This window comes from Microcaecilia unicolor, chromosome 2 (assembly GCF_901765095.1).
Source record: "Microcaecilia unicolor chromosome 2, aMicUni1.1, whole genome shotgun sequence".
NCBI classification, from domain to species: Eukaryota; Metazoa; Chordata; class Amphibia; order Gymnophiona; family Siphonopidae; genus Microcaecilia; species Microcaecilia unicolor.
Window position 1 is genome coordinate 73,992,228 of NC_044032.1, and position 14,153 is coordinate 74,006,380.

Genomic DNA, 14,153 nt, shown 5'->3' on the forward strand with positions numbered 1-14,153 from the left:
TCTATTTTTTATTTAAAGACACATGGTCTACTATGGTCTCTATTGCAATCTCACTATCTTCCCTGTTTTGGTGATATCTTTGAAAGATACCTTGTTCCGAACCATGCGTTTTTGACAACTGTTGGTCTTCCCCAGTCCTCTAGTTTAAAAGCTGCTCTATCTCCTTTTTAAAATGCCAATGTCAGCAGCCTGGTCCCACCCTAGATAAGGTGGAGCCCACCATTCCAGAATAGGGTCCCCCATCTCCAGAATGTTGCCCAGTTCCTTACAAATCTATAACCCTCCTCTCTGCACCATCTCCTCATCCATGCATTGAGACTCTGGCTCTGCCTGGATCTTGGGCCCTGCACATGGAACAGGGAGCACTTCTGAAAATGATGCCCTAGAGTTTCTGGATTTGAGCTTTCTACCTAAGAGCCTAAATTTGGCTTCCAGAACCTCCCTCCCACATTTTCCTATGTCATTGGATCCACGTGTACCAAGACAGCCAGCTCCTCCCCAGCACTATCTAGAATCCTTCGCACCAGACAGGCAAGTGACCAGGCGATCCTCATGTCCACCAGCCACCCAGCTGTCAAGAACTCAAACATTGTGACTGATTCTTTCAAACTTAAAAGAAATTTTATAGGCTCCTGCTTAACTTGCTGAGGTAGATTGTTCAACTTATTACTTCAACCTTCTCATAATAATGGCTTATCGTAGATATATATTGCTTCTCTGACAAGCTCTGCTTTTTCCTGGGGAGAGGGGAAAAATGTGAGGTCTGAATTGTCTTGGTGTAGGAGGCACGGATTTTCTTTTGGGCTACCTTAACTTGTGAAATATAGCTAAGGAGTATATGAATAGAGAAAGGGGAAGCACATCATCCCATACTGAAAGTGTGCACTTTCAACATGCTTTTATTATTATTTGGCAGGTCACGGAGTGTAGACAGGTCCACCATATTGCTCATAAAAATCAGTTAGCAGCAGAACAGCATTAAAAGAAGTAGTTTAAAAAAACATATTTCTAAAGGAAAGTCTCCTAAAAATAATTATTGGCACATTTCCACACCACCAGCAAGTACACGTTTTCTCCATACATCTACTTTATTATATGTGGCACTGGACTTCTACTCGACATGGTTGAAAACATGCAAAATACTACATAAATCAAGTTAATATAGGCAGAGACATGGAACAAAGCCAACCTGGAGAAGCAGGAGAAGGGATTTGATGATTTTTATCAAGTTTAGAAATGATTTCCTCACAGCCAACGTCTACATCTCGATAGGATTTACAAGCTTATTGGGAAAGACAAAAGAATCAAGATGAAATTATAGAAAAGGTTATACCATCACCAGTGGAAAAAAAATTATGCAAGCCGTACAGAACAAAATGCTAGTTAACAATGATCTATGGCGTTAAGAGGAAGAAGTAGCACCAGTGTTAAATCTCTTAGCTTGGACCTGGAGACTTCTAGTCTATGGATTATATTCTCTTTGATCACAAGAGTTCAACGAGTTGTTCAGAGTTACATACTTAAAGGGCAATTCTATAACTGGACACCCACATTTACACGTTCCTTGTATGCCTTAATTTACAGAATACTGGCAGATGTGCATAAGAGTACACTTGCCCAAAAAAGTGCCAGGAGGGCACCTGAGCATTATTCTGTAAATGCTACACATGGTCGGGTGATAGGCAGGACTCCCACATATGTGCACAACTAAAAGAATACAGTGGAGTTACTTACCTGTACCAGGTATTCTCCAAGGCCAGCAGGCCAATTATTTTCACATGTGGGTGACATCATCCACAGAGCCTGGTGCAGAAACACTGCCTAGTGTAGTTTCCTTTAAGAGTTTGAATCAGTGCTCCCACCGTGTATGCACAGGTGCCTCCCCCTTCCCACCGAGTTGCAAGCGTGGGACCAACAGTATTATAATATAGCTAAAAATAAATCCTACTCCTAGGTGAGGTGGAAGAATATGTGAGAATAATTGGCCTGCTGTCCTCTAAGAATACCTGCTACAGGTAAGTAACTCTGCTTTCTTGAAGGACAACCAAGCCATATTAATCTCATACGTGGCATTCCGTAGCTACCAGGCTCACCAAAAACAACATGCAAATAATAGGGGCTTGCAACAGCAAGGCCATGCAAATAAGTTAACCTGAAACTATATACAAACTGGTTGTGAGTGCAGACGAGAACAGAATAAAACAGATCTAGGAGGGTGGAGTTGGATTCTAGACACTAAACAAATTCTGCAGGACTGTCTGACCAAACTGGCTCTCTTGTTGGGTATTCTGTTCAGGACAGTAGTGGGATGTGACTGTGTGGACTGAAGACCACGTTACAGCCCTGGAAATCTCTTCAATGGAGGCTGATCTCAAGTGGGCTACTGACGCAGCCATAGCACGGACATATATGAGCCTTGACATGGCCCTCCAGAGCCAGCCCAGCCTGGGCATAAGTGAAAAAGATGCAGTCTGCCAGTCAATTTGAAAGAGTGTGTTTACCGATGGCAACCCCATCCAAAAGAAGTAAAAAGCTGAGTGGAAAGTCTATGAGGCATAGTCCGTTCAAGGTAAAAGGCCAAGGCTCACTTGCAGTCCAAGGTGTGCAGTGCACTTTCCCTAGGATGGGCATGAGGTTTGGGGAAGAATGCTTGCAGGATGACTGACTGGTTAAGCTGGAACTCCGATACCACCTTAGGAAGGAACTTAGGGTGAGCGCAGAGAACTGCTCTGTTATGATGAAATTTCATGTAAGGCAGATCTACCACTAGAGCCTGAAACTCACTGACCCTGCGAGCTGAAGTGACTGCCATGCAAAACCAGACTGCTCTGATCATATTACACCTTTATTGGTTACCAGTTGAACAAAGAATTATTTACAAATTGGCAATACTCACATTTAAAGTTTTCCATTACGGCATCCCAGAATACTTATCTGTCCTGATTTGGGTCTCCGCTCCATTAATGCCCATCACCTTGTTTTGGCTAACCTGAAATCAGCCCATCTGGAATCTACAAGGCACTGTGCTTTTTATTTCCTTCACCCTGTACTTGGAATTGCCTTCCCTTGACCCTCCGTGGTAATATGTCTTACAAGAGTTTTAAATTGGACCTCAAAACCTGGCTGTTTAAAGAAGCTTTCAAAGCCCCTGGCTGATACCTTGGTCTGTTTGACAAGTCCTGCTATCCTCCCTACTGGGAATTCAAACATGCGTGGGATATACATAAAGGAATCCTGTGCAGAAGGAATGGATCCTCAGAAGCTTAGCCGAAAATGGGTGGTGGAGCAGGTGGGGGGAAGAGGGGTTGGTGGTTGGGAGGCGAGGATAGTGGAGGGCAGACTTATACGGTCTGTGCCAGAGCCGGTGATGGGAGGTGGGACTGGTGGTTGGGAGGCGGGGAATCCTGCTGGGCAGACTTATACGGTCTGTGCCCTGAAAAGACAGGTACAAATCAAGGTAAGGTATACACATATGAATTTATCTTGTTGGGCAGACTGGATGGACCATGCAGGTCTTTTTCTTGCATCATCTACTATGTTACTATGCTTCCTCTCCCGTACCTGATTCTTTACCCTGTTTAATTCCCTTTTCTGCTTACCTTACTTTGTGTGATTGAGCCTGTCCTGTCAATATACTGGAGTTCCTTTCTTTTCTGTATATTAGTATGTACACCACCTAGCTCTGTTTTGTCAGGATAGTAAGTTCTCAATAAATGATAAACCTTCCGGGTCAAGTACATTAGAGGACAGGAATCCAGTGGCTCAAAAGGAGTTTTCATCAGCTGGGTGAGTTCGACGTTGGGGTCCCATGACACAAGTGGAGATTTGACTGGGGGCTTTGTTAAAAGTAAACCTCGCATGAATCAAACTAAAGGCTGTCCAGAAATGGGTTTACCCTCTACACAATGATAAGCACTAATTGCACTAAGGTGAACCCTTACAGAGTTGGTCTTGAGACCAGACTCAGAGGTTTAGAAGATATTCAAACAGGTTCTGTGTAGAGCATGAAAGAGGATCTAGGGCCCTGCTCTCACACCAGATGGCAAACCTCCTCCATTTGAAAGTATAACACCTTAGAAGAATCTTTCCTGGAAGCCAGCAAAAACATTGGAGATACCCTCTCCTCTGGGAGATTCAAGGAAGCGAATTCTATGCGCTTAACATCCAGGCTGTGAAAGCCAGAGACTGGATTTTGACATGATGAAGAAGACAACCCTCATTCTGCATGATGAGGGTCAGAAAAGTCCAATCTCCATGGTTCTTTGGATGATAACTCTAGAAGAAGGGGAAACCATACCTGCCTAGGCCAATACAGGGGGATCAGAATCATGGTTCCCTGGTCTTGCTTCAGTTTCAACAAAGTCTTCCCTACGAGAGGAATAGGAGGACATGCATATAGAAGACTTGTCCACAAGTGTAGGAGGAAGGTATCCAACAATAGTCTGTCATGCGATCTGAGCCTGGAGCAGTACTAAGGGACTTTGTGATTGTAATGAGTGGCAAAGAGATCCACAAAGAGAGTGCCTCATTCTTGGAAAATCTTGTGGGCAATGACTCGACACCGAACTGTGTTTCAGTTAGTGCCTGCCTCAGGAGTCTTATAGTAATAGATACAAGTATAAAGAATAGACAGCTACCAAAAAGGTAGACCGGAGGTCTTTAAAAAGACCATTCAGAAATTGTGAAATATAACACTCAGTTTCATTCTAAAACAGCAAAAAAGCTTCTAGCAGTAAAGTCACATAGGTAAACAAACAAGACTTAAAGGAAAACCTAAACCCTAATCGCTAAACCCTGTGAGAAAAACTACACTGGCTCCTACTGAGAGAACGCATCATGTTCAAAATATGCTCCTTAGTCCACAAAATCATTCACGGAGAAGCCCCAGCCTACATTTCAGACCTGATAGACCTACCACCCAGGAATGCTAAAAGATCATCCCGCACATTCCTTAATCTTCACTTCCCTAACTGTAAAAGTTTGAAATACAAACTAATGCATGCGTCTACCTTTTCATACTTGAGTACACAGCTATGGAACGCACTACTGCGCAACCTAAAAACGAACTACGAACTTATCAACTTCCGTAAACTACTGAAGACCTATCTCTTCAATAAGGCTTACCAAAAAGATCAACAAACGTAAATACACACAACTCCTCCACATACATTCAGAATTCAGGAGTGGAGGAGTGGCCTAGTGGTTAGGGTGGTGGACTTTGGTCCTGGGGAACTGAGGAACTGAGTTTGATTCCCACTTCAGGCACAGGCAGCTCCTTGTGACTCTGGGCAAGTCATTTAACCCTCCATTGCCCCATGTAAGCCGCATTGAGCCTGCCATGAGTGGGAAAGAGCGGGATACAAATGTAACAAAAAAAATTGTCTTATAATATCTGCTTGTTATATAACTATCATGTTTTATCACTATAATGCTACCAAGATCCTTCTGTAACACTAAATGACTATTTTCTAATCTATTCCACTATTCATGATATATTGTAAGCCACACTGAGCCTGCAAAGAGGTGGGAAAATGTGGGATACAAATTCAATAAATAAATAAATAAATAAAAAGGAATGACAATGCACTCCCTTCTACTCTCTGCAAACCACTTTTTTTATTGCTGTAGAATCAAACTGAGTGTTATATTTCACAATTTCTAAATGGTCTCTTTAAAGACCTCCTGTCAAGAAATGCTTAGCACCCGCCTGAGGCTATCCCTGTAGCCATTTAGAGGGTCTATCCCCAGCACAGCTCAGGACCCGCCTGCACCTGCCGCTTGTGCTCTACACTAGCACCCTCCCATCCACTGACTGGATCCCAACCACCTCTGGACAAGTCTCCCGCTCTCAAATTATTTCCCAGTGATTTCTAGGATACTTGGGGCCACATTCCCAGTGGTCCCATAGTTCCTAGAAAGCACTCACAGACCCAACACACAAACCACCAGGATTCTTAGTCAGTCCAGATAAGCAGAAGCAATAAACTAAAAAGGTTTATTGATATTAAAAAAAAAAAACATTAAACAGTGAACCATAAAAACAAATGGAACAAAACAGCACATAATTACAGGTAACTGAATATGGATCAATTATAAAACTATCTAAACATTTGTTCACTACCTGAATAGTGCCTGGAGAGTACAGGAAATATAGCTACTCACAGGTTATAGAATTTAACTGCTCACAGGGTCTCAGTGAAGAGATCCTTCTCTCTTCCCTCCCAATCAGACTGGGGAAAAATCCAGTATTTCCAGACTGAATTTGAGCTCCTGGGCCAATCGGAGCCCAGAACAGTAAATTTTAAAAGTAGCTGGCCACATAGCTGCAGGTTACTGTGCTAAACTAAAGAAGGAACAGTCATTTCTCTGTAACAGATTTAAACATAAACATGCACCACCATAAACAAACTAGAGAAATACACTTCAAGAAATATTCTTATAATTCATATGCTGGAAAATTCACCATTTTGCCACACCTCCGGTTTACAGTACCTTTTTGGTAGCTGTCTATTCTTTATACTTGTATCCATTACTGTAAGACTCCTGAGGCAGGCCTAGCCGAAACATGTCAAGTCTCTTATGAAAGAAGAGTATTTTGTACAACTTAAGGACTTTTTGTGTCAATAAAGTATTGTGTCATCATAAGTCCCATTGCCTGCTGAGTCTTCTTCCGTCTCCCACTTCCTTGTTTTCTGCTGTTTTCTCCGTGGGACTTTTGTGTTCAGCTTCTACTCGGCTCTACACTTCCCCACCCACACATTTTTTTTGGCACAAGTACCTGGAACAGAATCCCTTTCCTTCTTCCCTGGTGGACCGCATGGGCATTGACTGTCAAGCCTCTTAAGACTTGTTAACTGTAAAGTCTCAATATCTTGAAGTATAATCTTGGCACATCAGAACACACCTGAAGTCTCTTTCTTTTCTGAAGTTTCTTTTATTGAATACAGATAATTTATTCACAGTTGTTCACAAGTGTTGCCCCAGGGCACAGAGACTCCGTAATTCTGAGGGCTGTAACAGTGGTTGGAGGTAGAAATCTGAGGAGAGGTAGCTTTATTGCAGAGGTGAGAAAATAGTCGAACAGGTAGAAGTAGCTCAGAGCTGGGTGACTGGAGTGCAATATTCTCATTAGGAAGATATATTCAAAGTAAAAAACCAAGTTCATTCCAAGGAGTGAAGCAGGAAAAGTGCTGTCTAAAGCAAGATGGAGAATGCCTCATGGCAAGAGGGACAGGAAGGTTAAGAAAGCTCACACGGAGGAGGTAAAGACCAATGGGGACAGAGCCTGCCACTGGGTAGCAAGGGGTGGTCCTAGAGGACAGCCCTCAATTGGAGGGACAGGTCGTACCTGGCTGACCTCTCAGGACAGAGATAGTAAGAATGACCAGGAAATGATAGCAGGTAGACAAAGGAGCCAAGCTTGGCTGAGAAAGAGAGGAGGTCTGGGTCTGCCTGCTCCAGCTCGCTCCACTCTGCAAACCCAGCTCTTCCCTGCCTGCTCTGATCCATCTACCTGTTACAGCCCATCTGCCTGATCCGGTCCATCTGATCAGCGCGTTCCAGGCCACCTGACCCAGTTCTCGACCCAGTTTCTCCCTGCTGTTCAATCCAGTCCGCATGATCCAGCTTCTTCCTGCCTCTTCCAGTCCGCCTGTTCCAGCCTCTCCCTGCTTGTTACAGCCATCTGCTCCAGCTTGGTCCAGCCCGCCTGATCCAGCTCATCCAGCTTGTTCCATTCCATCTGATCCAGCTCTCCCTGCTCGTTCCAGTCCGTCAGATCCAGCTTCTCCCTGCTTGTTCCAGCCATCTGCTCCAGCTTGTTCCAGCCCGCCTAATCCAGCTTGCTCCAGTCTGCCTGATCCAGCCCGCCTGATCCAGCTCGTCCAGCTTGTTCCAGTCCGTCTGATTCTGCTCTCCCTGCTCGATCCAGTCCATCTGCACCAGCTTGTTCCAGCCCGCCTGATCAGCTTCTTCCTGCCTGCTCCAATCCTCCTGCTCCAGCTGTTCCAGACCGTTTGATCCAGCTTGTCCCAGCCTGCCTGATCCAGCTTGTTCCAGCCCGCCTGATCCAGCTTCTCCCTGCTCGTTCCTGTCCATCTGCACCAGCTTGTTCAAGCCCGTCTGATCCAGCTTCTCCCTGCTTGTTCCAGCCATATGCTCCAGCTTGTTCCAGCCCACCTGAGCAGCTTCTCCCTGCTTGCTCCAGTCCTTCTGCTCCAGCTGTTTCAACTCGCCTGATCCAGCTTCTCCAGCTTCCCCCTGCACGTTCCAGTCCATCTGCACCAGCTTGCTCCAGCCCGCCTGATCCAGCTTCCAGTCCATCTGCACCAGCTTGCTCCAGCCTGCCTGATCCAGCTTCTCCCTGCTTGTTTCAGCCTTCTGCTCCAGCTTGTTCCAGCCTGCCTGTTCAGCTTCTCCCTGCTTGCTCCAGCTTGTTCCAGTCCGCCTGTTCAGCTTCTCCCTGCTTGCTCCAGTCCTTCTGCTCCAGCCTGCTAACCAATCAACCTGCCTACTAGCCAACCTGCTGTTCCTGCCAGCCTGCCTGCTAACCAATCATTCAGCCTGCCTGCTGGCCAATCAATCTGCCTGCCACTTGTCAGCCCTTCAACTTGTCTGCTTGTCTGCCCATCAACAACCTGCCACTTCCCAACCCTTCACCCTCCTGACTGGCTACTCACCTTGAAACCTGCCTGCCTCCAAGTCCATCGTCCTGCCAGCCCATCACTCTTCTACACGACTGCTCACCTCAACCTGCTTGTCTCCCAACCCAGCTACCTGCCCCCATAAACACCTCACTGCCCCCATAAACACCTCACTCACTACTTATGGCCCCCATTCACATTCTATTCCTCGCCCTATCCCTCCCTAATATTTTCCCCCTCCCACCGCTGTATACCACATGAACTCACTACCCATCCTCCCCCGTCCTGCTCACTACTGCAATACCTTACCTACCCCTATCCCCCACCACCTCACCATCCCTACTGTCCTCCTCCTCCTTCCTAGCTCTCAACCTCCAACACCTCCTTCCTGCCATGAACCCTTCCCCATTCCTCCTAAGCGCATCCCGTATTCGTCGCCCTACCTCCCCCACCCTTCTCCGCTCTCTCTTGCTCCTTCTCCTGCTACCCGTGGGAGACATCAATCCCAACCCAGGTCCACCACACATGTCCTCGTCCTCATCTCATCTATGCAAACGTTCCCGCGATATCTCCAATCTCATTTCCATTCCCCTCCTCCCCCCTTCCTCCCTCCCCTTCTTGTGTGCCCTGTGGAATGCCCGCTCAATCTGCAACAAACCCATGATCTCTTCATCTCCCATTCCCTTCAACTGCTCGCCCTAACCGAAACCTGGCTCACCCCCAACGACTCTGCCTCAGTCACGGCCCTATGCCACAGAGGCTATCTTTTCTCCCATTCACCCCGCCCAGTTAACCGCGGTGGCGGCGTTGGCCTACTACTTTCGCCCTCCTGCAGTTTTCAACCCCTCCTCCTACCACAGTCTCACTGCTTCTCATCCTTTGAAGTCCATTCCATCCGTCTATTCTACCCACTGCCACTCCGAGTTGCAGTCATTTACCGCCCCCCTGATAAGTCCCTCCCTTCCTTCCTTCCTTACCGACTTCGATGCCTGGCTCTCCATTTTTCTTGAGCCCTCATCCCCATCCCTCATTCTTGGTGACTTCAACATACACACGGATAACCCATCCGACTCATACGCTTCTCAATTCCTCACTCTAACCTCCTCCTTCAACCTCCAACTGAGCTCCACCACCCCTACTCACAAATCTGGTCACTGTCTTGATCTCGTCCTCTCTTCTACCTGCTCGCCTTCCAATTCCTGCGCCTCTGCTCTTCCCATTTCTGACCATCACCATTCACACTTCATCACCCTCCCCCTCAGTCTCGCCCAACACTAACCACTACCTCCAGGAACCTCCAGGCTGTTGACCCCCCCACCTTTTTCTCTAGTATCTCTGATCTCCTCCCGTCCATCATGTCCTCCGAGTCTGTCGACAAGGCTGTTTCCACTTACAATGCCACTCTCTCCTCTGCCCTAGACACCCTTGCACCGTCCGTTTCCCGTCCCACAAGGCGAACTAATCCCCAGCCCTGGCTTAACCCTTGCACCCGTTACCTTCGCTCCTGCACCCGATCGGCTGAACGCCTATGGAGGAAATCTCGCATCCATACTGACTTCATTCACTACAAATTCATGCTATCCTCCTTCCAGTCCTCCCTATTCCTCGCCAAACAGGACTATTACACCCAACTGACTAATTCCCTCAGCTCTAACCCTCGTCGTCTTTTCGTCACCCTCAACTCCCTCCTCAAAGTGCCCTCCGCTCCCACCCACCCCTCACTCTCTCCTCAATCACTAGCTGACTACTTCCGTGACAAGATCCAGAAGATCAACCTCGAATTCACCACTAAACCTTCTCCTCCTCTTCATCCTATCACCCACTCCCTCAACCAACCAACCCAGGCCTCCTTCTCCTCTTTTCCTGATATCACCGAAGAGGAAACCGCCCATCTTTTCTCCTCCTCGAAATGCACCACCTGTTCCTCAGACCCCATCCCCACCAACTTACTTAACACCATCTCTCCTACTATCACCCCCCCCCATCTGTCATATCCTCAACCTCTCTCTCTCCACTGCAACTGTCCCTGACACCTTCAAGCATGCTGTAGTCACACCTCTCCTCAAAAAACCTTAACTTGACCCTACCTGTCCCTCCAACTACCGCCCCATTTCCCTCCTACCCTTCCTCTCCAAAATACTTGAACGTGCCGTTCACAGCTGTTGCCTTGATTTTCTCGCCTCTCATGCCATCCTCGATCCGCTTCAATCTGGCTTTCGCCCACTACACTCGACAGAAACGGCATTATCCAAAGTCTGCAATGACCTGTTCCTCGCCAAATCCAAAGGTCATTACTCCATCTTCATTCTCCTCGACCTATCCGCCGCCTTTGACACTGTCAATCACAAGTTACTTCTCGACACACTGTCCTCTTTTGGGTTCCAGGGCTCTGTCCTCTCCTGGTTCTCCTCTTATCTCTCCCATCGTACCTTCAGAGTACACTCTCAGGGTTCTTCCTCCACCCCTATCCCGCTCTCTGTTGGAGTCCCTCAGGGTTCTGGTCCTTGGACCCCTTCTTTTCTCAATCTACACCTCTTCCCTGGGCTCCCTGATCTCGTCTCATGGCTTCCACTATCATCTTTATGCTGACGACACCCAGCTTTATCTCTCCACACCAGACATCACTGCTGAAAACCCAGGCCAAAGTATCGGCCTGCTTATCCGACATTGCTGCCTGGATGTCCAACCGCCACCTGAAACTGAACATGGCCAAGACCGAACTTCTTGTCTTCCCACCCAAACCCACTTCTCCTCTACCTCCACTCTCTATCTCGGTTGATAACACCCTCATCGTCCCCGTCTCATCTGCCCGCAACCTCGGTGTCATCTTCGACTCCTGCCTCTCCTCTGCGCATATCCAGCAGATAGCCAAGACCTGTCGCTTCTTCCTCTATAACATTAGCAAAATTTGCCCTTTCCTCTCTGAGCACACCACCCGAACTCTCATCCACTCTCTCATTACCTCTCGCCTTGACTACTGCAACCTACTCCTCACTGATCTCCCACTTAGTCACCTATCCCCCCTTCAGTCAGTTCAGAACTCTGCTGCACGTCTTATCTTCCGCCTGAACCGATACACTCATATCACCCCTCTCCTCAAGTCACTTCATTGGCTTCCGATCAGGTACCGCATTCAGTTCAAGCTTCTGCTACTAACCTACAAATGCACTCGATCTGCAGCCCCTCCTTTCCTCTCAACCCTCATCTCCCCTTACGTTCCTACCCGTAACCTCCGCTCTCAAGACAAATCCCTCCTGTCAGTACCCTTCTCCACCACTGCCAACTCCAGGCTTCGCCCTTTCTGCCTCGCCTCACCCCATGCGTGGAACAAACTCCCCAAGCCCATACGCCAGGCCCCCTCCCTGCCTGTCTTCAAATCACTGCTTAAAGCCCACCTCTTCAATGTCGCCTTCAGCACCTAACCACTACTCCTCTACTCAGGAAATCTAGACTGCCCCAACTTGACATTTCATTATTTAGATTGTAAGCTCCTTTGAGCAGGGACCGTCCTTTGTTAATTTGTACAGCGCTGCGTAACCCTAGTAGCGCTCTAGAAATGTTAAGTAGTAGTAGTAGTAGTAGTGGGCAGCAGCACAAACCAATGGTAACAGCTCTTACACAGACAGGCAAGTGTGGCTGCATTGCCTGTGAACTACATTGCACACAATGCATTGCTCACGTATCTTTGCAGTGAGAACTGCAGCAATGAAAATCCTTAGAAGTGAGAATAACAGTAAAAGCATTAAACACATTTTAGGAACACATTATAAACTAGTGCGAGGCTGTCAGAGGACAGAACATTGACAAGGGCAGAGAGTTCCTCTACATGTACTTCCTTGTGTGGAGAGCTGAGGTTAAGTCACTCTTGGTGGGCAGAACATAACTAAGATGGACTATTTGTAGAATCCACCAATCGGAGGTTACAAGGTGCCATCTTTCTTGAAAAAAAAAAAAAAACAGCCTCCCTTCTACAGGAAGATCACCCGGGACAGTCACTTTGATGGTGGCTATGCTCTCTTGGAGCCAGTCAAAAGCTCATCCCCTGCTTTGACTGGTAAGCTGGTTGGGCCTTTCCAGCATGCTGGGGATGAACAGGTTGAGCAGAGCAAGAAGGAGTGTTCCTACCCCGAGTAGTAGGGATCTCCCTTTGACTTACCAGAAAACCTCCTAGATGAGGAGGGCGCAGAACATGCCCACCGGGATATCGATGGTATCAGTATGCTTTTTGATCAGGTCAGTGTCCTCTTCCACCTTTCCCCCCAAAAGGTTGCCTCCGTGGCATGTACCATCCACCAACTCCTGATGAACCACCTGGTCTCAGTCAAACACACAGTCATGAGAGTCTGTGCATCGCTATCCTCTGAGAAGAGATCCTGGACATTATATCAAAGGTATCAAATGCACTCCTGGCCAGAAACTTACGACAGGCCTTCTGCTTTTTTGCCAACTTGTGAAGTGACTCGGCCTGCTCTGGTGGGAGAGTATCAGCCAAATCAAACATTCTGTGCACCAAGGACCACAAGTAAGGCTCGGTAGGAGCTGGTATAATTGTATACGTGAGATAAGCATTGCGGTCTTGTACATCTTACAACCTAACAAAACCAGTGTCCGGGCTTCTCTGCCTGAGGGAGCTGGGGCAAAGTCCCTGGAGCTCCACGCTCACTGTAACACAGATTCAACCACCAAGGAGTGATGAGACAACTGTGGTCTATCAAATCCAGACACACTTTGAATCCAATATACTGCGTCAATTTTTGGGGGCATAACCGGGACAGACAGAGGGGACTCCCAATTTTCCACTTGAACATCATGTAGGATATTGTGAAAAGGGACAGTCATGCCTCTCTAGGAGGAGAGTTATAGTCCAGAACCTTGAACATCTCAGCCCTGGGCTCAACCTCCATGTCTAACTTAATAGGGAGGGCAGCCGCTATCTCCTTAACAAAAGCAGGGAAGGAGAGACTCTCAGGTGAAGATTTACATCTCTCTTCAGGAGGAGATGGGTCTGATGGAATTCCAAAGGATTTCTCCTCTGAGAAGTACCTTGGATCATCATCAGATTCCCATGAACAGTTCGAATCAGAATGAGCAAAATACTCTGCATGGGAGGGCTGAGTCCATGCCTGCTTCGGATGAGAGAAACCATTGTCCATGCCTAGAATGGCGATGAGATGGAGGTTTTCTCCCAGCCTCCAATGAAGCTTGCGCCACAGATGTCGAGAGGGTACCCACATGGGCATCGGTGTCTGTGACCACACCACAGACTGACAGCGTTGCAAGGCAGGAAGAGGTAAAGTCATGGCTGGTGCAAGCACCCAGTACTGATGCACCCAAAGAAGCCCCACCAAGTTCTCTTGAAGCATGGCCTGGATATGTTCATTAAGGGACGACACTGGTAAAGGCTGGGCTGTCAGTTCGGAGACAGCCTGAAAAGTCACCAGTGCCATAGTGGAAACTGGCACAAAGGCAGCTCTTCAACAGAGGGGGAGTGTGCTCCTCCTGGCGCCGACA

The 14,153-nt window shown here is 47.5% G+C and overlaps 1 protein-coding gene across 1 annotated transcript in view; it reads right to left on the bottom strand.

Moving 5' to 3' along the window:
• Window positions 1-1,151: 1,151 nt before the first annotated feature.
• LOC115461866 (ciliogenesis and planar polarity effector 1-like) overlaps window positions 1,152-14,153 on the bottom strand; it is a 39,126-nt gene continuing 26,124 nt past the window's right edge. Inside the window, exon 8 of the mRNA XM_030191926.1 lies at window positions 1,152-1,282. Coding sequence (XP_030047786.1) covers window positions 1,152-1,282 — 131 coding nt within the window. The remainder of the gene's footprint in view (window positions 1,283-14,153) is intronic.